Raw genomic sequence first — 24,854 nt, forward strand, 5'->3', positions numbered from 1 at the left:
ACATCTATGTTTTTCATTTCATTCATACCACACTCCTCGGAAGAGCCCATGATCATTGCCAACTTGAGGTTCAGAGAGGTTAAGTAACTTGCCTAAGCTCTCAGAGTGATTGACCAAGTCTGGGTTTAGACTCCTGTCTGTTGACATTGAAGACCTTGCTCTTCTCCACCATGTCACTCAGCCTCCTCTGGAGGAAGCTGGACTGGTGGTAGGCAGAAGTTCTTGTCTCCATGCAAGGACCCGAGGTTCTCTCTACACGCATCTTCCCCCCTGAGCTAGGGTGTGGACACCAGGACTGGGAGGGGGACACCCTTAGATGAAGAAGTTTGCCTTCTGCAGAGCGGGAGCTATTCTCCTCACTTTCATCTTCTTGCTCCCCTACGTTGTGAGGTGGGTGAGGGGATGGTCTGTGGTCCCTGTGGGCTTCCCAAGAGAGATGTAGGTGCCATATCTGGGCATTCATTCCCTTGATATGGAATCTTTACAGATCTGAGCAAGACCACTCCAATCAATCACATGTTTCTAGACAGCGAGAGACCACAAGTGATTGGCCAACTCATTCAGTCCTAGCTTCCGAGCAGGACTCCACTAAACTGAACAATGAAGCCCCCATTTTTAAACATCTCACACTTTTCTCAGTATTCCACCATCTTAGAACTCAGGAAATTCTTCTTGATGTCCAACCCACTGCCTCCGGAGGCAGGTATGCCCTTCCCTCCCAGTTTCCACCTACTATTTCATCATAAGGCAGACATTAGGCCTTCAAGGTCTGAAAGACTATTATCAATTTTCACTGTCTTCTCTTCTCTAAAGCCCAGAAACTCAGTGTCCTTGGCCTTCTACAGTTTCCGGGCATTTTAGTGGCCCTAACGTAGACCCAGAATATTCAACAAAGAACTCTCGACTGGCGGTCTGATGGGAAACTGGGGTCTTGGCTTGTCATCCAACCAGAGGGGAGGAACCACTAGTCTGCTTCAAGGGAATTAGTACAAACAACCCCAGGGGGGAATGTGTGGGGTTTGGGGCAGAAGCTGGGGTTCAAGTCCCGCTCTTCTGTTTCCCAGCTGCATGACTGTGAAAGTCATTGAACTTCTCTGACCTTGTCTGATCGTGAACATCAGCCATCCTCAGGGGGGTTTCCCCCTGGGAAGCCGCTCTAAGCCCCTGATCTGGAGGCAGATGACGAGACCCCAGGGCAGACTTTGCCAGTGGCTAGTAGAACAACTAAGATGCACACGCAGCAAGCATGCAGGCTGTAAACCTCTTACTCTCCAGCCCCACTGGGGCAGGCGGTGGCCCTGCGGGCCAGGTGTGCCCCCCTGGACATCTGGGTCAGCAAGAGGAGAAGGAGGGGCTGCCATCGTGGGCATGTCCCTGGGTAGAGGGTGGCCATGAGGATACCTTCTAACCTGGCTCTCAGAGGCCAGCTCCTGGCCTTGGGGCCCATAGAAAGCTGTGCCAGTTTGCAGGTGCTCTCTTCCCTCTCTCCCAGCCTGGGCTTCCTGACCCATCAGCACCTGCAAGAAGCAGGGTAAGGCAAGACATCTTGTGGGTCTTCTCAGGCTGCAGGCTCCAGCTCACGTGTCCCCCGCAGTAGGAGAAACTTGAAGCCAGGAGGCTTGGGTTCTAATCCCAACCCTGCTGCTAACCTGCAGAATGATGGAGGGCAAGTCACTATGCCTCCCAGAGCCACAGTTTCCTCGGCTGTAAAATGAAAGCCTTGACCCAGGCGGCCTCACCTTCTCATCATAAAATGGGGTTAACGGTGAGGCTGAATGATGTGTGCACTTTACCCCCTGCAGGGCCGACCCTTTGAGCATTTCCACAAACTTCCAAACCCCTTCCTGCTCTGTCCTGCCATGGAGCTGATTCTGGCTGTCGACTAGGGTTGGCTTTCATCCTCCTCAAGCTGCATTCTGACAACATGTCACGGGAGGAGAAGCAAGTAGCGGGGGAGGAGGCCGAGGGTAGAGGGAACCCCGTTCCACGGGCCCCGGAAGATGCCCACAGAGCTCTGCACTGGCTGCTTGTTCGAAACCAGGCCCCAGGCCTAGGCCTCTCTTCCCCCCTCTGCTCACCCAAGAGCACAATGATGAAACACCAAATTAGCTCCATTATTATAACCCCGCCAAAAATTATAGGTCGCATGTTCTGCCAGCGCCAGATAATGTCTCCCGCTGGTGAGCAGGTGTCACTAACGGTTGTTCTCTCCCTTCCAGGCACCAGATGCAGAGCGGCCAAAGCAGGACGAGGCGCGGGCAAGGAGGCAGCTTTGAGGGTGGGGATCCAGGGAGCCCGGGCTCCCACCTGCCCACAGCTAGTGGGTGCCTGAGCTCCCCCTAGAAGTTCCTGCAGGTCCTTCCTTCCCACTCTGAGAGGGGTTGCCTCTTGGCACTGAATGAGCCTGGAAGAGCCCAGCCTGGCATGGGAGGCAAGGCCGTAGCCCCTGGCTGGGCTGGCCTCAGCCTCCAGGCTGAGCATCCCCCAGGTTACTATGGCTGCTGGGAGGGAAGCTGCTCCGTGGATTCCCCCCACCTCTCCGGCTCCTTCCAGGCCCCCAGTAGCCGCCCAGAGCTTCCTGCCCTCCCAAACAGCTGCCACGGCCTCCTTCTTACCCCTTCCTCCCTCCCCCACAGCCCCCTGCCTCTCCTCCTACCCCAGACAGAGCATCTCCTGTCCCGTCCGCTGAGGCCATTCTTCTCAGGTGGGATGGACCCAGACGGGAGGGGAACAGCGTGTTCCCAGGCAGACCCAGGCCCCTACCCGCCAGGCCAGGCAGCAGGAAATGATAGAGCCTGTGTTCACTGCCATGCAGACAGCTCATGGCTCCGCAGAGCACCCAGGAACTCTTTCTTAGCCCAGCACCTTCCCAAAGATGAGGTGGGACCTGGGTCTCTTTAAAGGATTCCTGACCACACACCTTCTGCGCTTGGTAGTTTCCGAGTAAACCCCTCTCTGTGATAATCAGGGTAAGAGCTCAAGGGACCTTGGATATTACAAAGATCCCTGCTCATTTTACAGACCAGGGAAACAAGGCTTTGAAGGGCTGGGTGGCCCAGGTGAAGCTAGATGGGAGTTTCCCAAGGCCTAGACCACACTGGAACCCCTTTCTCTCACTTTCCAAATTCACCTCACATGTATAAATTGAGTACCTACTAGATGAAGGTCAAGGGCTAAGGGTTAAGGACTGCAGGGGACATACAAACAAATGAGACCTACGGGTGGCTGAGGAAAGTCGGGAGCCCGGGATTCCAGGGAACGCCCACCTCTACCACAGTTAAGGAGGATTACTCAGAGAAACCTTCAAGAAACTACTCGTAGCTGGCATTCATTGAGCGCTTGCCATGCGCCTGGCACCTGCCTAAGAGCCCTGCGTTAAAGGAGTAGGAATTATTCTTACCCACACTGTGCAGATAGGGAAGCAAGCCCAGAGATAGTCACAGAGATGTCAACCAGAGATTTTAACTAAAGAGGAGGGGCATGTGGCTCGAACCCACACACACCCTGTTAATCACCAGGCCAAGTCAGCTGGATTTTGTGAAACGTTGTCATAGGGATCAAATTCATTACACTCATTACCCAATGTTTGGGTTTCCCCTAATGCTTCTGGAGTCCTGAGTAGCGCATGACAGTGCTTTACGTACATTACCCCAGCTACCCACTTTCATAAATCTTTCGAAAAGAATCTCATTTGTCACAACAAACTTAGGAACTAGGTCTTATGATTACTGCCACTTTGCAGATGAAGAAACTGAGGCCTAGGGGGGCTACAAGATTTTGGAATTCAAAGACCATGCCCTGGACAACCCCTGTGATGTTCATTATTCTCTCCTGTGCAACACAGACCAGGAATAGCTTTGTTTTCCCCCAAGCAGCCGGTCTGTATTTACTTCATGGACGCAGAATTCTGGGACGAGGTTTCCCTCTTTGCGTTAGCTGCTAGAATGCTTAAGTCAAATGTGTGCCTGACGGCAGGGCACGTGTGCTGGGTGGTAGCCTCTCTGAACTTCATGTGGTCGCACGTCTTTCCTGGATCCTTTCGCTACATTTGTATGATGTTTTAAACTTAGTTTTAATGGTGTTATAGGTCTTGCGAGTTAGCTAAATCCTTTTTGGAGCAACACAAAGTAACAGACAAAAATAAATGAAAGTTTCTATTACTTGCCTTGCAAACTTCAGACAGTTCACTTTGTCTTTTTTAGATTATTTTCTCTCTGTACAGAATTAGGATCATGCCCCTACAAAGACTTGCTGAGGATTAAATGAGACAATCTCCTGATTCCAAGTCCTGTGCAAAAAGGTCGGTAAATTCAGTAGTGCTATATAAGGGTAAGCTAGATCTGTCAGTGACCTTGTTATTAATAAGATGGGTCCCTGGGCACCTGCACCATTTATGGTCTGGATCCAGGGATTGGTGAAGAGGGTCTAGCTGGCTGGGACCCAGTCCCACATAGTGGGAAGGCTCCCACAGCTGTGATGGGTGTTGCCGAGTGGCTTGATGCTGCTCTGGTCGGGGAACAGGGCTATACCAGGTCTCACACCTCCCATACCTGGAGGCAGGCCTTAGCTGGAGCTGTCTCTGTTGCTCTGCCCACTGAGGAGCAGACTGGGGCCCCCCAGGCGAAGGTCAGCAGTTCACCGTGAGGTTATAAGCCACCCCAGAATCCTCCAGAAACGTGTCAGCCTCATCACCAGGGAAGAGGAGACCAGTACAACCCCTCCTACTGCTCACACCTCTGGGAACTAAGGGGTTCACTGATAATAGATTTGGAGGGGCCATGGTTTATGGTGAGAAGGTAGGCCTGGGGCCCACCAGACCTGTGAGCCTGTCTTGACTACCCCACCTCTGAGCCTTGGACCTGCACACCTAACCAGCTCCTTCCTCCTGCTCCCCACACATCCTTCCCTTCTTCCCAGCATTCTTCCAGAATCACTTAATCCCAGAAACTTGCAGGCCTCACCTAGCCAATGCATCAGCACTCCCTGAATCTCCAGCACATTCCTGCCTCTCACTGCACCCATGTGATCTTTCTAAGAAATAGGACTCTGGATTCCATCAAAACAGTAATGGTGGTTACCTTAGGACAATGGGCTTATGGTGAGTAGTATTTCTTTTTTGTGTGGCTTTCTGTATTTTCCAAAATATCTAAAACAAAATTGCAATAATTTGCCTTGAGGCAAGGAAGGGTGAAATATCTTACAGCCATACAGCCTTTAGAGAAAATGATCTGTTTTGGCTCTCTGTTCCAGCGCTTTAAAGCCATGTGACTCCAGAAATTTCCTCAGTTTGCCTCATCTATAAAATCGAAATAGGGATTTCTTACTGTTTCATGAGGTTAAACGAGGTAATAAACTCGGACACTGCTTTAGAAACACGTTAGGTATTATTGCTGTTAGCATCAGGAGCAATAATCTCTGGCAAGAACCCGGGAAGGCCCTTTCTCCTTGATAGTGAATACATCCTCACCACAACCTCGTGAAATACAGGTTATTTCTCAGTTTTACTAGTAAGGAAACAGAGAGGTGATGTGATCCATCTGAGGCTACATAGCAGAGGCAGGATTCACGCCCTGGTCTCCTGATTCCAAGTCCTGTGGACCTGCGAGTCTCTGAGGGCCGGCACCATGTCCGCCAAGCACCTTGTGGGTCCTGACTAAAGGCCTGAGCGGACCGTGTGCACTTGAACAGATGTCCTCCCCGATCCTCAGCTTCCTCACGAGGGAAACCAAGAGATAATCTTTATCCTCCTTTATCAACAGATGGGAGACATGACCTAGAGCGGAAGCAGTCATGGGCTCATTATAACCACCCATATGGGTATATAATAAGCTACATAACCTTTAGGACACAAGGTCTCCCCCCAGATTATTCTTTTCCAAATGTGAGTTCTCAGGGCCACCAAAAGTGGTCCCGCTCGGGACTGCCAGAGCCCTCGGAGGAGGGGAAGGGATGAAAAGCTAATCAAACAAGCTTGCGTCAGGGACCCAGAGAGAGAGAGAGAGAGAGAGAGAGAGAGAGAGAGAGAGTGTGTGTGTGTGTGTGTGTGTGTGTGTGTGTGTGTGTGTACAGGGCTGCTTGCTCGGGCCTGGCCCAGGGAGGCCCAGGCTGATTCCAGCAGGCCACACCCGAGGTGGCAAGACACTGCTGAGCATCTCCCTTCTTATCTCATGCAAGAAGAAACAATTGTTCAGCCAGAGTTCCTCTGGTAAACAGTGCCCAAATAGGGCTGGGGGATTATTTTTCCTTAGGGAACCCTCACTCCCTAAAGAGAGCTGGGTGTCTGCCCAGTCTTGGATAGGATTTACTAATATATTTTAAAAAAACAACAAAAAAAGCTCTGTCAGCAGGAATTGTAATTACAAAGGCATTCTCTGCCTGCCTCCTCACCGCCCCAACCCCACCTCCCACCCGGCCTCTTTTTTTCCCCAGACTATCAAAAAGGCCCAGAAGCAAGAAGAAAGTTCAGTCTCCCTGTTTCTCCCTTTCTTAAAAGCCACCTTGGAGCCCTAACCCCCACCTTCAGATTGCCTGGTGAGGGCCTGCCCTTCCAGGACAGCTCGCCAGCTCCCGGATTCTCCCCAGTCACCCTTCTTCCTTGCTGCCCTCGAGGCTCTCAAACTTAGCTGTTCTAGGGCCTTCCCTCCTGCTCTTCCACCTTCTGCTACTTGCAGCTGAAGAGGAAGAGAGGGCTCCTCAGAGTGTCACTCCAGCAGGGGCCTTGGGGTGGGTGGGGACTCAGATGGAGATGGTTTCTGGGATGTGGGGGAAGCATTTTCCAGCAGGTGCCTCAAGTCACAAAGCCAGCCTGTCCCCAACTTCTTAAGAAGGACAGTGCCTCTCATGTTTGCATCATGACACACCACCAGAGCTGGTTTCCTCTCTGGAAGTTGGACTGTTCTTAGCACGTGGTCCAATGTGTCACTAAAGATGTGAGTCCGTCAAAGGCTCTCGGAAGGAGTGGATTCCCTCAGGAGGCCCCTAGGGAAGGAGCCCCCCCACCCCCATGCCCCAGTGCTCTTCTTGGGAGTGGGAGGAGCAACTCTCCCCATCCTGCCCCACAAAAACGTGGCTCCCTTGGGGCGCCTCAGTGGCTCAGGCGTTAAGCGTCTGCCTTTGGCTCAGGTCATGATCCCAGGGTCCTGGGATCGAGCCCCGCATCGGGCTCCCTGCTCGGCGGCGGGAGGAAGCCTGCTTCTCCCTCTCCCACTCCCCCTGCCTGTGTTCCCTCTCTCGCTGTCTCTGTCAAACAAATAAATAAAATCTTAAAAAAAAATGTATTAACATTAAAAAAACACAAAAACGTGGCTCCCTTATTCAGAGGGAGGGGCTCCGGAGAGGATTTGCCAGGCAAGTAAGGGCTGAAACGGTAGCTCCCTTCTTTCGCCCCTGAGTTTCCCCTTCTCTCCTTCTGGTTTTTCTCTCTGGTCCTAGCCGCCCCCTTCAGGTTCTGCCCGTGCACTCTCCTTAAAGCTCCAACCCAAGTGCAGACCCAAATCTGCTCTACTCCTGGTTCTCACAGCAACCCCGAAATGGCCTGGTCATAAACAAAGGAACGTCTCTAAATACTAAGAGCTAACAAAAGGAAATAACCAGGCAACACAAAGGCACATGGGTACAACGTTGGGCTCTAGCCCCGAAGGGCTGGGACAGCTTCACAGGCCCCTCCCTGGGTTTGTCCTTAGCAGCTCTCTGCCTGTTCCTGGGGAGTGGCAACCTCTTTTTTCTCAACATTCATCTATGGTCTCCTAACAACCCATATCCTTCCTGGCTGAGGCCCCATCCAATGCATCTGCCAGTCTGGGGCCCCTCCCTTTCAGGCCTCATCCTTGTGGGAAGAGCTGTTTCCTCCTCAACCCACCGGCAGAACTGGGAGGGCTGAGATGGAGAGTGGTTTCCCCTCTCCAACCTCGGTGGTAAATCCACCTAGCCCCCCAAGGAGGGGCTTCTTCCTGCCTCTACAGGCCTGGCCCTACATGCCCTTTTATGGGCTCACAGAAAGCCAATGGCCAGAGCAGTAAGGAGAGAAAACTAATGTTATTTAAAACCACAATTGCCTTCTCTGGAGGGTGGAGCCTGGTAGAGGCAATAAACCAATCTCAAGGTCCCACTGCTCCTAGAGAAGATAGACCATCATTACTCAACTGAATACCCTGTCGGGGTTTGAGTGTTCGAAGATGGACCTGGAATGGGGCCCAGGCCTAGGAGCTGGAGAGAACTAATTGCCCAGGGCAATTTAAAGAGGGCCTGTGTTTGTTTGTGCTTTGAGGCTTAGAAGCTGGGGAAGGCGGAGAGGAGCCCAGAGGAGGATGGGAGCCGGTACCCTATGGGAGGCTTGGTGGGAGAACCCCTCGGGGCAGGCACCCCACCAGCACTCAACTGGGCAGTGAGAGGAGAAATACCCAATCCCCATGACAACAAACCTCCAACAGAAGCACAGCAACTCACTTTGTGTCCCCTGGGGTGGGGTGGAGCTGGGTTTGTGTCCCATGACTGGGTTAGTGAAGGAAAAGCCACCAGAGGCAGAGAGAAGGACATTTTGGAAGAGGCAGAAAATTAAGAGGCAGAGGGAGAACATCTGCTTTCCCATCCCCAGTAGAGGCCAGGGATGAGCCTCTCTCTCTTGGGGGGAGCCCTCCCTAGCCAGCTCTTGAGCGGCAGCAGAGAGGAGGGCTCGGAGCACATACGGTGGAGCAAAGTCCCTGGGTCTGACTCCTGGCTCTGCATCTCCTTGGCTTTGCACCCTTGAACAGGTTGTCTGAGTCTCCTCAACTGGAAACTGGGGATGACAACAGTACCCACCCTGCAGGGGAGTGGTGAGGATTAAAAGTAAGCTCTGTCACTTCGAGGCGGCAAAGAAGCCCCCGTTGACGCCGGCTTCCATCTGCAATGGGGTTCTGCACAGACAGTAATCTGAACCCTGGTCTCCAGCCCCTTCCCCTTGCACCCCGCCCCCACCCACCCTGTGCAGGCTCCAACACATGCTTTCTGATCACAATATAATTAACTCCGGGAGAAACCAGTGTCATAGTCAAGGACACGGAGCCTCCCTAAATGCTAGGCTGTGCCAAGTCCAGCCCAGCAGCGGGGTAGAACTGCGAAGTGACAGACGTGGGAGTCTACTGAAGCCATCACTAGGGTTTCTTGGGCCATCAGGTCTGAGGGCAATGGTGGCCAGAGAAAGGTGAACCTTCAACCTCCTCCTGTCCCAGGGGCACTCCCCCTGCTCTAATTCTTCATCCCAATGCCAAGTGGACTCTGCAGAAAATGCTCCATCCCAAGTTTTGCTACAGCCCTAGAGACCCTCAAGTTCTCAGAGCCTTTGTCCAGAGAGGAAGGCATTGCTGTTCATGGAGATGAATAGATGTCAACTCAGACCTGAGAGGAAAATGTGGTTAGGGACAACTGATGAGGATGAATGGGGGGGGGGGCGGGCATGGGCTTGGCGCGAGAGTGGGGTAGGGGAGGCTGTCTGCTGGAGAGGCCACATATTTCTACATATTGCTGACACTAAAGCACCCTAAAAATATGCTAGCAACTGGACAAGGTTGACCTAGACCCCACAGCTAGCCTTGTCTCTTTCTTCCTCCAAACTATAAATATTTACGTGCAGTGGGGAGGCTTTGAAGTCAGGGTTACTTGGCTTAGGGTCTGAAGCACTTTAATAAATGGCCTCTCTTCCCTCCTTGGTTTTCGTGTTGATGTTGTTTGTTGGTTTGCCCTATTTCCAGTCTCAATGGAGACTGGAAGTCTCTTCCATGCGAGAGGCTATCTGTTGGCAGAGAGAACGTGTTCTTTGCTCTGCGCCCTGACACTTCTTGCTTTGGGCTCCCGGTCTTCCCTTGGCTCTCTTCTTTGCAGGAGAGAGACACACACAGACACAAGTGAAGACAGCAAGTAGGCAGTGGCTTTGGAAGGGAAGGGGAGGGGTGGGGAGTGAGTAACAAAAACCAGGGCAAGGGAATTCCCCCCAAAAAACCTAGAAACGACCAAGGCGGTGGGCAGAGCACAAGACTAGGTCTCATGAGACCTGGGTTTGGGCTCCAGACTTGTATGGACTCACCAAACCACCCCAGTCGAGTGTGACCTCTCCGGTCCTGACTTGCTCGTCTGTAGCAGGAGGACACTGGGCCAGATCATCTCTGAGACCCTTTCCGGCTCTGACCTTCCACACTTCCATGAGAACGTGGTGGTCCTCGGGCCATTAGAAACCCCTCAGGGACTGCCCCAGTTCTCCCAAGGCGGTTGCTATTCTGGTCATAGTTACACCCAGCGACCCCAGTCTCTGAACTTACGCTGATCTAGGAGACCCAGTTACAATCCCTTCCTCCTGAATGAATCCTGGAGTCCGAACGTCCTTGACAGTGTCCAGAGGGAATGTTTGGCGGTTGTTTCCCTGGTGACCAAATAATCTCTCTCGCGGAGAAAATGTCACTGTGGGTTATCAGGTGATGGAAGCGACAAGACAAGTGCACATGCTCTGCACAGCAAGGTGGGGGAAGCGCAGAAAGTGCCCCCGTGTTAGAGGAACAGATTTTTGTTGATGCATGAGCTCATTGCCTAATGATTTCCCATTCATTCTCGTGTAAGGCAAAGATTAGATATTTATATGATTGAGAGGCACACCATACCAATGAAGGGCATGTGGGCTGGGGCAGGGCAGGGGCGGCTGGCCCAGCCTCCTCGGGGCTGGAGCAAGCAGCAAGCAAGGGAGGGAGGAAGGACGGGCTCTGGTCCAGTTGTCAGGGGGGAGCAGGGCTCTGCTGAAAGCTGGCCAGAGTGGGCAGGGGGGCTGTCTGGATGCTAGGAATTTATCAAGGGTGAGCCTGGACCTGTCTCTCCTGTGGTGAGCCTCTGACAGCCTCTTAGGGCTGTTTCCTCTGAAGCCACGGGGAAGGACCTCTCGTGAAGGGGAGAGCACTGAAGGCCAGCGGAGGGGTAACTGAGCAACTCTGCTCACGGCCAGGTCAGGGCCCTGTCTGGACCAGTTAGTTTGTTTTCCGGTACCACCTGGGAAACCTTTAACCCTATGGAGCCAAGAACGGCTCCTGGTCCCAGTAGGCCCAAGGGAGAGGCTGTGGAAGGGCGCAGTGCATGCCCACCACCTCTGCCGAAAAAACCCGAAGACCTGGAGCCTTCACAGGGGGGCGCAGGGGCCCTGCTGCCGCTCTGGGAGTGTATGCCCGTCTCCCCAGCCTGCTGCCTTTGGGATGGAGCTCGGGCCCCCACCCCCTGCCTCCTCACCTTGCCGGGTCCTTGGTGGATTTTCAGCAATGTTTTTCTAGAAAAGCCTTGGCCCCGTTGGCTTCAGAACCTGGGGCCTGGCAGGGTGACCCACATTCTCAGGACCTGCGCTTTGAGCCTGGAGAGACCCCTGGGTGCCCGCCATTCCAGTTTGCTCCCAGTCATTATACGACATGAGCTCTGAGGGTGGGACTGCGGTTCTCGTTCTGAGCAGGAGCAGGAGCTCCTGGCTTTGACATTCCCATCTGACCTAGACTTCCTTGCAGGGAGGCAACCAGACCCTGCCTCTCCTCCCTTCTGCTTGGAGGAGAGCAAGGGAAAGATCCCACCCAACTGTCCTCTGCACCACAGGGGCTGGAGGAATAAATGCTGTAGGAGCACGGTCTGGATGTTCCCGCCCCCCACCTGAGGCGGGGGATGCAAGAGGAGAGCTCAGGACTTGGCATTCCAGAGAAGAAGGAGGATCATGAGGCCAGGCCTGAGGGAGCGTGGGGGTAAATGAACATTAGCAGGCTGGGAGTCAGTCCCACTGAGCAGCGTGCAAACAAGGAAACCCTGCCGCCCCTCTGGACCCAGGTGGCTTCTGACTCCAGCGCAGGCTCAAGCAGCCTGGAGGGCTCACTTGGGGCCAGGCCACGGAGACAGCGGGCAGGGCTGGTGGGCTTCATACATTATTCAGAGCATCTCTGGCAGAAAGACTTGGGGAGCCGTCTTCGTGGTTTGGGCAGGAAGCCTAGGCCCAGCCTTGCTCCCTCACACCTCCCATGGCTTCGGTGTGACCCTGATCTGCCCTACGGGCCTCTTTTGGGAAGCTCTCCCTCTCTGCTTCTATCCTGGCTTGGTCCTGCCTGCAAGAGTCCAGACACCTGGGAATTTAAGGCAGAATGCTAGAGATACAGTGCCCCTGCAGCAAACTCCTGATGGAATATGTTATCTTGGCCTGGGTTGCTCTGAGTGGGCTGGAGCCATTCACCTGCCCCCACCCCCCACCCCCCGCCCATCCCAGCCCTGCCTTCCCAGAGGTATGACCCGTACCTGGAGCCAGGCTGCTAGCTCGCTGCAAAACCAGCCTTCTTAGTCCTTTAAATCACATTGCAAGGGCCAACCACTCAAGAAAGTTCCCCAAAACAATACAAGCCATGTTCCAGTCTTCCACACGTGATCTCTTCCCCAGGTGGGCTCTTGTCACGTGATGCTGAGCAAAATGGGGAGACCTGGACCTGTCTCTTCCGGGGTCCACCTGATACAGTTGGTCTTTGCCTCTCATCCTGGAAATACTCACTTTGTTTCTCAAGGCCCTGCACTGGGTTTTCTCCTAACTCACTGGCTCTTAGTTGTCAGTCCTCTTGGTTGATTTTTCCTCCCGGTCCCCACCAATGAACAAGACAGTCCCAGTGCCGAGGCTCAGGCTTAACGTGGATCCCCATACATGGGATCTCAACTAGTCTCATGGCTTTTAACACCATTTATATGCTGACTTCTACATTTATTTCTAGAGCCAAGGCCTCTCTCTTGGACCCTGCACTCTATATCCAAGTGCCTCTCCAACAACTCCGTTTGGATGTCCCAAAGGCATCTCCGATATAATGTGAGCAAGTCTGAGCGCCTGATCTTCCTCCGCAAATGGATTCTTCCTCCAGGATTCCCCAATTCAGTGAATGGTGATTCCCTCCCCAGCTGCTCAAGCTGAAAACCCTGATTCTTCTCTTTCTCCATACCCTCGACCCTACCCTCAATCTGTCAGCAAATTCTGCTAGTTCTGCTTTCAAAATACATGCAGAATCAAGCCAGGTCTTACACCACCATCCTTGTCCAAGCCACCATGGTCTCTTACGGCAATAGTCTCTCAACTGATTTCTCTGTCTCTGCCCTAACCACACAGTCTACTCCCAACCTGCTAGCTACAGTGATATTTAGAAACTTTTGATTGTGGAACCCCATTAAGCTTTCCTGCCCCTTTACCCCTCTCACCTCGGGTTTTGCTCTGTACCCTCCCCAGCCACACTGGCCCCCTGACTGTTCTCTGACCAACCCACGCCAGGTTCCTCATGGTCGCCTTTCTCTCCACCCAGATCTCTCTTCTTCCAGATATCTGCATGGCTGTCTCCTTGTCATCCTTCGGGTCTACTCAAAAGGCCCTTCTCAGGGAGACCTCTCCTGACCAGCCTGTTTTACCCCCCACACACCCATCCTCTCTTCAAAACGCCCTCCCCACCACACTTTGCTGCTTTGCTTTCGCCACAGTATCTCTCTGACCATACTATTTGCCTCACCAACTCATTTCTGTCCCTCAACCCAAGTGTAAGTGCCTTGGGAGCAAGGACTTTGTTTAGCACTGCACCACAGAGCCCAGGACTGTAGTCGGCGCCTTGCAGATGGTGGAACAAATCACCACTGAACGCGCCGTTCTTGAACTATGCCTCCTCTCACTTCCTCAGTTCTCTTTTCTCTTGGGTCTCCTCCAGCTTGCTGCCCTTTGCTGGCCCCTCGCCCCCCTCTTCCGTGACTGTGGGTGTTCCCCAAAGCTCGGTTCTTGCTCCCAACTTCTCCTTCCACCATCTGCATCCTCGGTCCACTTACCCACCCTCCTGGCTTCCAGAATCACCTCAAATCATTGTGTTCTTCTGAATGCATTGACTCACTCTGAAACCTTCACTCGACAATGAGCTACCTGAAAGCCAGGACTCTGTTTGTCCCTTCAGTTGTTCTTGGACCCAGATAAGTTCTCTGAGGGATTGCTGAAGACATGTTGAGTGAATAAAGATTCATCATACTTCCCTCTTGGGGCCTCCCGCCTCCCAGCCAGGGTAGAACTGAAAGCCTGAGATCCAAGGTGCTCGTTGCATCAAGCTGCTGGTCAGTGAGCCTTGGGGAGGTGTCATCCCACGGTGATTTAATGATTTAATGAGTCACAGAGGATCAATTTAGCTGATTCTTTGGCTCTACTTGAAGAGGCCTTTTGTGCTTACCCTTGGATCTCATTTGACTTGAGTACGTGGGTGTGAGGAGAGGACGCAACCGAACTCTTTTCTGGCAAGGACAGGAAATTTCATTCTAGGAGGCCAGCCTCCCTCAACAGGCTGGGCTAGTGAGGACCTGCATATCCCTCGGGACCGCAGAGCTGCCTTCCTGCTTCCCCTGTCCGACTGGGAGCCTTTGAGGACAGGACTGGAGTTTAAGCCCTCGTACTCTCCATGCTAGCCTGGTGCCTGGTCCAGAGTTCATTACACCACAAGTCATCTTGCACAAAGAAAAAAACCCAATCTGACATGAGAGAAGTTCCTTCTAGATCCTCCCCCAATCCAGAGAAAATAAAGAAACACAGTCCCCTACTCCTGACAGCCCGGCCTTTTAGCACTCTCTATCTTCATTGCCATCAAAGCCTAGCCTATAACTTTCTTTTTCTGACTCTGACTTCTTTTCTCCATCTCTCCCCAACACTTCTGCACGTGGCTTGCTGTAGAGCATAGTTTTGTTGCAAGCACCCTGAACCGGCCCACCCCCCAAGCACGTGCCCTGTGTGCAAGGGGGTGGAGGCCACCGCACCTACTCTAAGGTGCCCATTAGCCTGGGCGCGGTGAGGTGGAGGGCTCTGTCTCTGCCATCCTTTCCACGGCCAGCTCAAGTTTCTACATCCAGCAAGCTTCTACGTCAGTGATGTAACTGACACTCGAACGTTTGTTGAATGAAAGAGCGATGAATGTCAGACTACAGCCCACAGGAAGAATCCTGGGGAGATGGGAAAGGAATCCCAGGGTCAGCACAAAAGCTGCCGCCTGGAACAAGAGGAAGGAGAGAAGCCAACCAGGCCACAAGAGAAAACAAAAACACTCTTCTGGATCCCTTGAACGAGCTGCACAATTTCGGATCTGTCTACTGCCCCAGGGAGCAAGGCAATCCCGCTGCGCTCCCACCATGCAAGGACCACAGGCTTGGTTGAAGACGTGGGTTTGAGTCTTCGCTCTCCACCACCTTCTCTCTGGGCGACACTGGGTGAATCACTTAACCTGATCCTTCATTTCTTTCTTTAGATAAAGGGGATGATAATAAGGCTTGTGGCGAGGATAAAATATGATCAAGTTGGTTGTGCTCTAGGCTCCTGGTAGGAGCTCAAGTAATAAGCCACACAGCCCCAGTAAACAGGGATGATCTGAAAGGAGGCAGGTTAAGGAGGGAGCTAAGCCCCTCTCCCCAGCCAAAGGACTGTGCCTCGTGGGAAAAGGAGGAAGACAGCTAGGTGAGGAGCAGAGGATTCCTTGTGGCAGGAACCCCCTAGAGGACATTTCCCAGGGGCTGGAAGAGAGGACTGATTCTTACTGACATTTAAGGGAGGAGAATATGTCTGGAAATTCTGCCTCGTGGCCTATTAACCTATGGACCACACTCCCAGGGACTGGGTAGCTCTGCTCTGAAAGCAAGGGAGCCAAGCACTTCTCTCTAAGAGATGCCAAGAATCTTAGAATCTCAGAATTTTGAAGCTGGTTTAACACGCAGTAAACTGCAGCTCAGAGAGGACAAGTCACTTTCCCAAGGTCACACAGAGAACATACAGCCTGGCTAGGACGAGAACTAAACTAATAAGAATACCCAACAACGTGCCAAAACAGGTGGTCGGGACCCAAGCGGGGGTCAGGTCTGAGAGCGGTACACACAGTGACCCACAGGCTGAGCCAGAAGGAAAGTCACTGTGACATTGGGGCTCAGGGGGTAGTTCTGTGCCAGTGCCCACCTAGGCATCTCATGGATGTTACTTAGCTTTTTACATTTACTGTCACTACGAGCTATAGTACCCATTATTATCCCTGTTTTGCTGATATGGAAACTGAGGCACAGTATAGATAATGTCCCCGAGGTCTCAGAGCTAGAAAGAGCAGAAGCTAGAATACAACACAGGTCCGTTGGGCACCAACGCCTGAGCTCTTTCTGTCCAGCCCTGCTCATTCCCAGGCTGGAGACCAGTCCACCATATTGGGCCTCTCTTCCTCCCTGCAGACTCTGAGTCCATGGTCCCTGGAAGTACACAAAACACACCAGCACCCCAAAACAACACACGCATGCACACACACACACACACACACATCCATACTTGGCTCACTCTGACCTGGTGGGGACCTGCTAAGGCAGGAAGATGGCCGAGTCCATTAACACAACCAAGCACAACACATATTTATGGCCCCAATTACAGCCTTCACCTCCCCCCGCCACCAAGGAGCAGGAATAGCGACAGGAATAGTTGTGTGCAGTGGGGTCTGAGGCCTCTGTAGCAATAACTACAAGATTACAGAGACGTTAGCAAACCCTGGTGACGGCGGCACTATTATAATGATAAATCTACAGCTTTATATAGAAATAATGAGACTGGGGGCAGAAGCGGGGGAGGGAAGAGCAGGGGGATTTCAGCCAATCAAAGTTCTGGGTGGAGGGAAAATGGCAAGCCGCTGGGAATGCCCAGGAGACCACCAGGGGCCATTAGTCAAGCCAGGCAGGAGTGGGGCAACAAGAGTGTGAGAAGCAGCCCTGCCTGGGGCCAGAGTGGATTTAATGAACTCCCACGATTTCCTTCCCACTCTGAGCTCCTTGACTCCATGGAACAGAAGAGGCCTCCAATGGCTCTAGCATGTCCAAGTTGCCTGCTTCGCACCCTCCAGCCTGGTGGTGGGTATACTACCTCCATTGCTCCCTAGGCTTCCCTCCAGAGCAACCTGGAGGCGGTGAGGCCAATGTCCCTTGTGGCTTAAGATTTGCAATTAACCAAGAGCTAGACTCCCGGGATGTACACCTCTCCTTCACTAGCCTTGAAGCTCCTAATTCAGGGGTTATGAGAGAAACAACAGGGATCCTCCAGGCTTTGCTACTTCAAACCAACTTGAGCCATGGGGCTGGAGCTAAAGCAAGGGATATACCCGGTTCCACCTGCCAGGGCTGAATGTGATGCTCCAATACAAGCACAAGGACCAACAAGGGGACAGCATTCATGGACTCATGTGACCCCAAAGCAGCCTGCTGAGCCCCTGATTCTCACAGCGCCCGCCTCTCCTACTTAGCCTGTGGGTCACTGACCCTCCAGTTCAATCCGGACTCTCCGATCCAACTGGTTAATCAGTTTGCCACCATATCTCTGAAGGAATGCACAGGCTGCATCTCTCCCCACCAAGCCTGACTCTACCGGTTTCCTCCTCCAGGAAGCCTTCCCAGGTTATAACCACACACTATTCCCACTGCTTCTTTAATAATTCTTTCTTTGTGTATCCATATATAGTTTTAATTGAATTAACTAAGCCGTTGGTCATTCTACAAAAAATGTGCTGGATTCTTATGTTTGTTTATAATGACACACTGAGCCTGGAGGAAAAACACAAGAGAAAGTCAAATGTGGGACAAAAGGCATTCCTGAGCCATTGGGAGGACTTCGCAAGACTAAAGATGATTCAGGGTATAACTCAGAGACACAGGAATAAATCCAGAGGAGCGATTTCTGTAAGAGCGGAAGGGCTCAGGGAACTTTGAAAGGGGGATTGGTTTGGGCCAGGCAGAGCAGTGCGGAAAGGCATGCGTGACGGGGAACGCTGTGAGCAAAGGCAGGAGGCAGGAATGTCGGGCATGCTTCGGGGACCAGCCTGCAGGACAGTGGAGCTGCCAGAGTTCCAAGCGGAGTGGGGCCCAAATGCAGCTCTAGGAACGGAACCCAGCACGAGGACAGATGGGAGCCCCTGTGCTCATCCCTACCGCCCCCACCACGCTGGCCGCAGGATTTCACATGCACTCAGTGCTCGTCATTCTCAGGGACTATGACTTGGGCCTCTCTGGCCCCCAAATAAGTATAATTTCAGAGTCAGTGCCAAAAAAAAAAAAAACAAAACAAAACAGGTAAAAGCACCCCCTTCTTATTTCCCTTTCCCCTCCTTTGCCTGATTTCCTCGCCCACCAGGAGGATGAGCCTACTCCTGAGAGCCAACCCACCAGAAGAGCTGCGGACTGGAGGGCCCCAGGGGCCTCCCGTTGGCAGAACATCAGCTCAGACAGATTGCAAGCAAGACAGGCTGTGTGAGCACAGTCACCTGCTCCTCGGCTTCAGAAACTCCCGGGCCCGGCCTCCCTGTGCTCCCAGCTAGGATGCTAGCCCCTCTTCTGTCACGCTATATATACCACCCCTCCCCACCTATCTTAATTCTTCCCCATCCGGGGAAAATTCCAGGGCTGCCCTAACTCTCAATAGCAACCTCACACAGTGCACACTATTCACTATTTAGCATCACTAGCACCTGCATGGACGTCTCTTGTCTCTGGAATTAGATTCTAATTTTCTGTGGGTCAAGGAAGCTGTCTTTTATCGCAGTCCCGCTCACACCCCAGCCCCTGGCACAGTGTTCTGCTCAGGAGGAGAGGGTGGAGGACTGGAACAGTACCAGCTGAGGATGATGAGGATGGTGACGATGTGTCCAACGCCTTTTGGATGATCTGCCGTTTTCTGAAGCTGGGCTGAGGAGGGGGATGGGACGAGGAGAGGGACAGCCACAGCGTTCTAGCACCTAGGAAGCTCGCCTCCCTGTGAGGAGCCCGCTTAGGCACACGGACTGTCCAAACCAGGCTTGGGTCTTCCATCGTGCCCTCAGCTAAGGTCGCAGGAGAGGGTGGGGAGTCCTCAGAGTCTGAGTCAAGCTCTGTTTCCCCAGCCCCTGGCCTCACCCCTCCCGCTCTCGGAGCCCCTGGGCCTTGACCTCCACGTGGGGAGGACCGAGCTGCTTTTCTCTACCTGTGCAGTCACCATAACGAAGCTGCTGCCCGAGGAGAGCACAAGGGAAGAGCTGCGCCAGATGTAAACTTCACAGTGATTTATAGAGCAGAGCTCTTGGGCCTGGGCCGGCGCTCAGCAGCTGCGCCATCCTTCCCTGTCTGCCCGCCCCGTCTGCCCGGCCTCGCTGCTGGTCCTATTCATGGGGATTTCATGGAAGCAAAGGTCGGGGAGGCACCGGGACATCAGACTGAACTGGTCAAAGTCAGGACCAGCTCGGAGAATGGGGTGTCCCTGAGACCCGCCCTGGGGCCAAAACGGAACCCACCAAGCTTTGAACAAATCAAGTTTCTTACACTTTTCCCATCAGAGCCGGGGGGATGATTTTCCTGGCCTCTCTCCTCACAAATTCAACACAGAGATATTGAGAATTGACTGTTGAAAGGGAGGGCCTTTCATGACCCCACTGAGTGGCGTCATCCCCACCCCAGAGAAACAGTGCCAGAAATATCCGGGGAGACTCAACCAATTAGCACTCAAGATGCCAGACCCAAGGCCATTGGTGTCGGATGGGAACACCCATGCTGGGCTCTCAGCTGCCTGGATGGGCTTAGTGAGAGGTACGCCCACACCTGTGGGATCTACACTGGACCAAAGGGCTCTGGAAATGCCCTCTTAATTCTCTATGCCAAACCTGTCTTCCCCCTGAAAAGCCAGCTCGAGCCTCAGCTCCTTGAAACTTTCCCTGGTTAATTGCAGTTGATCGTGAACAGCCAAGCACCTCCTGTCCCATGTGTGGATTAGTCAGGTATCCTTCCAGGCTGCCCTGGGCAGGGAATGCCTCAGAGAAGGGGGCTGTGTGGTAGTCACTCGTGTTGGTCATTAAGTGTTTCCAGTTCTCCTTCCGGGCATACGGTAGGATTTCTTTGCCCTGCCCTCCTGAGTTGCCATGTGTCTTGCTTTGGCTAATGAAACGCAAGTAGAAGTAACAAATATGCCTTCACTGTGGAAGCTTTAAGAAGTAGTGCATGACTTGCCACATCCCCTTTCTCCTGATGTTGTAACTATGGGAGCACATGTCCAAATGAAGCCTCTGTCGGCTCGGACCCCTGGGTCACAAGGTAAAGTAGAACCCCAGCCAAGCTGCAAAGCATGGATGGCAGGAACGAGAACTACTAGATCTTGGTTGCTCTAAGCTACCAAATCCTAGGATTATTTGTTGCCACAACTTAACCTCATTCGTCCTGATTAACATGCCCTGTTCCTGATTGCTCTTTCCAGCCTTCTAGTACACATCAGTGCACTTGGTAGATACTGCTGTCTGATTCAGTCTAGAGACCTGGCCCAATCCTCACCCATGATCAAAGAGATAGATAACATTATTTTATAGGTGGTAGACCTAAGGCCTAACAGGTGGAGGGAACCCCACCTGTTACATACCCCAGAATATGTAATCAGAAGCAATGGACAAAAATTCTCTTCCATGCCAACCCACACCCCAACCTGGGGCAGCGTGCAAGGACTTCCCCAGGGTGGGCTGAGCCGCTGCTCAGTTCCCAGAGTCCCCCTTCACATCCTGAAGGGCAAAGGCCCACTTGTCTCCAAGGCGGAGGAGGATAGGGCCACACCCCACTCAACCCGACCCTAGGAATCCTCAGGAAGCCCAGGAGGCCAGGCTGTACTCACACTGGTGGCATACTGGATGTCCTTCCAGATGGAAGTTTCCCGGGACAGGTCGGAGGCCTCGAAGAGGTTGTCCAGGATGACCTCTCCGATCATGTCATGGCGGGAGAAGCGGTCGAAGTCGAAGACACTGAGATGTAGCTTGCGCTCGGCCAGCTCTTCGTAGGGCACCGGGAAGTGGAAGTTCTCATCGAAGGTGGGGTTCAGGGTCTTGCGGTGCACCCGGGTCTGCAGCTTGCACTTGCGATCAGGCAGGAGGTAGATCTTGACGTAGGGGTCAGAGCTGCCACAGAAGTCCTTGGCAGGGAGGTCGAAGGCCTTCAGGATGCGCACGATCAAGGTCTCGTTCTCGTAGTCGTAGCGCAGGCTGAAGTTGATTTTCCCGCAGCTCTTGGCAGCCTCGGACTTGGCATCGTCCCCATCCACCGACTTCTGCTTGTAGAGTTCAGGCTTGATTCGGCCAATGCTGGTGGGCTGTTCTGCCGCCGGCGGCAGCTCGTTGCCGTAGTCCACGCTGGAGACGTGCATCTGCCGTGGCAGGTGGCGCTTGAAGGACGTGTGCCTGGCGGGGGCAGGGACAGCGTGGTCAGGGCCCCGGCGGCGGGGCGTGCAGGCCACACCTCCCCGCCGCCCTGGCTCATCCTACACTTCGCGGGGCCCTTTTCCTCCTGTTCGCCGACCCTCTCTCCATCTGCACACACTTGGTGCACGGGTGATTGTGAGCATTACAAGTCTACGGAAAGGAGTTGGAATGGGGCCCGGTATATACTAAGGTCAATTCATGGTAGCCTTTGCTGCCATTTCTTCCCCCTGCTTTTTGGGTTTCTTTCCTTGTAGAGGTGACTCTGGTTCCCCCATGAAACCACGAGATCCCTTAGGAGAAAGGACCATTCTTTCTCCCCCGGGCTGTGGCTATGCCTTCATCATCATCACCAACTCTACCACCGACACTGTAGTTAAACACTTACTGGGCTTGGGAGCCAGACGGTGTAGATTAATGTTGGCTCTGCCACTGTCTGGCTATGTGACCTTGGTCAAGTTATTTAACTTCTCTGCATTACAAAATGAAGATAATAAAAGTAGCAATTGCATAGGATTGCTGTGAGGAGGAACCGGATTCATACACATAAAAAGCACTTAGAACAGGGCCAGGTGTATAGTAAGGGATATATCGTCCACTCTGGATTGTCAAAGAATCCAGCTCTGATGACTCCTTCCTTGGCTCCTCCCAGCAACCTGATGAGCCACTAGCCCTATTTTACAGTCGGGAAAAGCGAGGCCTAGGAAAGGTGAGCAACTTGCCCGAGGTCATATGATAAACTCTGAAAATGTGACCCCCAGCACGTTCATTCCTGGACTCCCAGCTGAAGACCTGGTCTCCTTCCCTTCAGCTGGTTCCCCGGGAGCCTGGGGAGACATTGCAGGGACCCAGGAGCCCACAAGAGCCCTAGGTTTGAATAAATACGAGTGAATGCACCACTTCTGTGTCTGAATTTAGAGAAGGTTGTTTGTTACTATGCAGTGGGAGTTGCTTTTGGTTTTCTCCATTAAAGAATGCCATGTATACAACTGCTGTCCTTCAGGGGACTCTGCCAAAGGTTATAAAGGAATCCTCCTTCCTCAAAATGTTAGGAACCTCTTGTCTTATAGCCCATGAACGGCCGACTCTATCGACAAGGCTTTATTGGCATATCCCTAGACACACCATGAACTTTTATGCCTCTGGGACTTTACATATTCTCTGCCCTCTGCCTGCAATCTCTCCTTCTCTCCAAACACCCAACACCTCCCACCCACGCGCATCCCAGTGCACACCATGGAGCACAGTGCCCCATCTCCAAGGTTCCCCTCTCCTGCAGCCTTTCCTGGTGCCCACCTCCTGGTTGGTTACCCACCGTGGAGCACATCATCTGTTATATTCTCCAATCAGAGGACATGAGTTATTATTTCTGTCGTCTGCTCCTCACGGGCTGGAATCTCTTAATGTCTTGAGTAAGAGAATGTGGAGGCGTGGCGGGGAGGGAAGGGAGAGGTCCATCCTCACCTGGTAGATGATGCTGGCTCTGTGGTCTGTCGCTGCAGCCGCGTGTGACGCATGATATGCTCCTTGACTGACATCTGCACCTCGGCTGGGATATCTGGGGACGTGTGGCTGATCTTCACAGCCGCCTCTAGGAAGCCCAGTGTGTTGGTGTCCTTCAGCTTGTCTGCCATGTTGCTTCTGGAGCCGGGGCTCTGGAGGGCGTCCGGGGGAAGGTTAGCAGAAGCGGGACTGGAGGCCTCCTTGCTCCTCCAGGGCATCCAGCACAGCTTCCAAAAGAGAAAGAGAAAAACTGCCACCAGGGCCACGCCACACACAATCACTATGGCTGCGAGGAGGCTGACGGAGGTGCCTGCCCTCGGCGTGAGCCAGGCAGGGAGGGACAGAGACAGACAGAGGTGGGCAGAAGCAGGAGAGGGTGTCGGCAGAGGGAGCACACAGAAGGGACAAAGACGGGAGAAGAGAAAAGAACGCTCATGAGAAAAGCTACCCGCCAGAGGAGAGGTGGTTTTGGGGGGTGGCGCTCCGCAGTCCACTTTGTGAAATGTCTGCAGCCAGGCGCTAGCCTCCGCCGGTCCCCCCACCCCCGCTCCCCGCCCCCACTGCCAGCCTGGGAAGCACCTGGGCAGCCTCCCTGACTGCCTGTCGGCATGTACACCGGGAAGGGAAAGTAATTTAAATAGCAGCCTAAGCAAATGTGCAAATTCGTGAAGCGTTCACATTTGGATGCTGTTTGAATTTCTATTAGAGCTGTTACTATGGCCAGACTTAGAGCAGAGTCATTTTTTGTATATAGCTCTCTTCCTCAACAGGCTGTGTGGCCTTGGGGACCAGAGGCTTGGCCAACTCCATCTCTTCCCGTACCCGACCCCCCATGGAGACAAGAGCGGGGGCTCAACGGTCACGAGCTGACTTGAAGTGAATGAGAGGCAGGGGTTAGGTCTCAGACTTCTTCTGGACTCTCAACTCTGCACGCAGTAGGCTCAGTAGATACTGGGATGAAGTCGGAATTCGACCCACCCAATTTATTTCCAAGCTACATACAAGTGATTCCTGTAGCTGGTTTTTCCCATTCCTGTGGCCAGTTGAGAGATTTTCTGTAAAGTTGGTATTTTTGAACGTTGTGGTTGGTTCAAGGCCGGGGCTCACTGCCTTGTCCCCAGCCCAACCCTGCCCCCCAGCAGGATACCTGTGATCCCAGGAGAGCTGTGGGAGATGCCTCCCTCTGGAAGAAATGATTAGACAGATCTCCCACCCCAACCCCTTTTGGAATGACCCTTAGAGTCCAAAGCCTCCTCTTCTTCTGAGAGGTCAGAAGCCTCCGAACCAACGGCACACGTGGTGGGGTGTGCACTAAGGTCAAGCCCGCAGAGGAGTCTTACATGGCTAGGGTGACAAGGGAAAAGTTGAGAAATTCCATCACCATCATCATCATCACACCAAATTCCTGGAAAGTCTGGAAGAGGCCAGGTGACTTGGTAACTGGACCTGGGCTCTTGTGCTCCCTTTGGAGGGGTGTGTCCTCACCAGCCTCCCTATTACTTTCGTGGCCCCTGCAGGCCTGTGGGTTTGCGGGCTCTGGATTATCTTGGCCCAGTGTCCCAGGAATCTTCAGATTTAAGGTGAGAAATGACCCTACAAGTACTGAGGCCAGGCTGTGCTTTTGCAGACAAGAGCAGTGGTCCAGAGAAGGGACTTGCCTGGGAGCCTGGACCAGGGTCCAGATGTCCGCCACCCAGGCTGGGGCTCCTTCCACTGTCCTGTAGCCTGTTTGTTCCTGATTAAACTGAAGGCTATTGTAACCCTGCATTTTTATATTTGTCTGACTCAGGGCCTAGCACAGAAACTGGCACATGAGAATGAATGAGCAAATGAGGTGAATGAATGAATGAATGAATGGCACATAAAAGAGCTATAATTATCTCTCAACCAGCATTTACTGAGCACCTGCAGGTACCAGGGGCTAAGCTAGGCTTGCAGTATCGAGATGCCAAGTCCCTCCTGGGAGGAATCCAGAGTACTCTCATAGCACACAGTCACCAGGGAAAGCTGCCTCCCATCCAGAGGAACCTGGGAAGGAGGTGAGAACGTCAGATACCTTCTCTGGGGAGCTGGCACTGCCTTCTGACTCCCTGGCTGTAGGGTCTTGGCCTGGAT

At 53.1% G+C, this 24,854-nt stretch overlaps 1 protein-coding gene across 7 annotated transcripts in view; it reads right to left on the reverse strand.

The window, feature by feature from the left end:
* Positions 1-24,854, reverse strand: part of SYT6 (synaptotagmin 6) — a 100,801-nt gene that overhangs the window by 66,980 nt on the left and 8,967 nt on the right. For all 7 annotated transcript variants that reach the window (XR_003517631.2, XM_027581178.2, XM_027581172.2 and 4 more), the window contains exons 2-3: positions 22,701-23,049; positions 20,660-21,218 (exon numbers count right to left, since the gene is read on the reverse strand). Coding sequence is in view for 6 of the 7 variants with exons in the window: in XM_027581178.2 (XP_027436979.1) it covers positions 20,660-21,218; positions 22,701-23,049 (908 nt within the window). In the remaining variant the exon portion in view is untranslated. The remainder of the gene's footprint in view (positions 1-20,659; positions 21,219-22,700; positions 23,050-24,854) is intronic.

Source organism: Zalophus californianus, chromosome 4, assembly GCF_009762305.2.
Source record: "Zalophus californianus isolate mZalCal1 chromosome 4, mZalCal1.pri.v2, whole genome shotgun sequence".
In the NCBI taxonomy this organism is placed as follows: Eukaryota; Metazoa; Chordata; class Mammalia; order Carnivora; family Otariidae; genus Zalophus; species Zalophus californianus.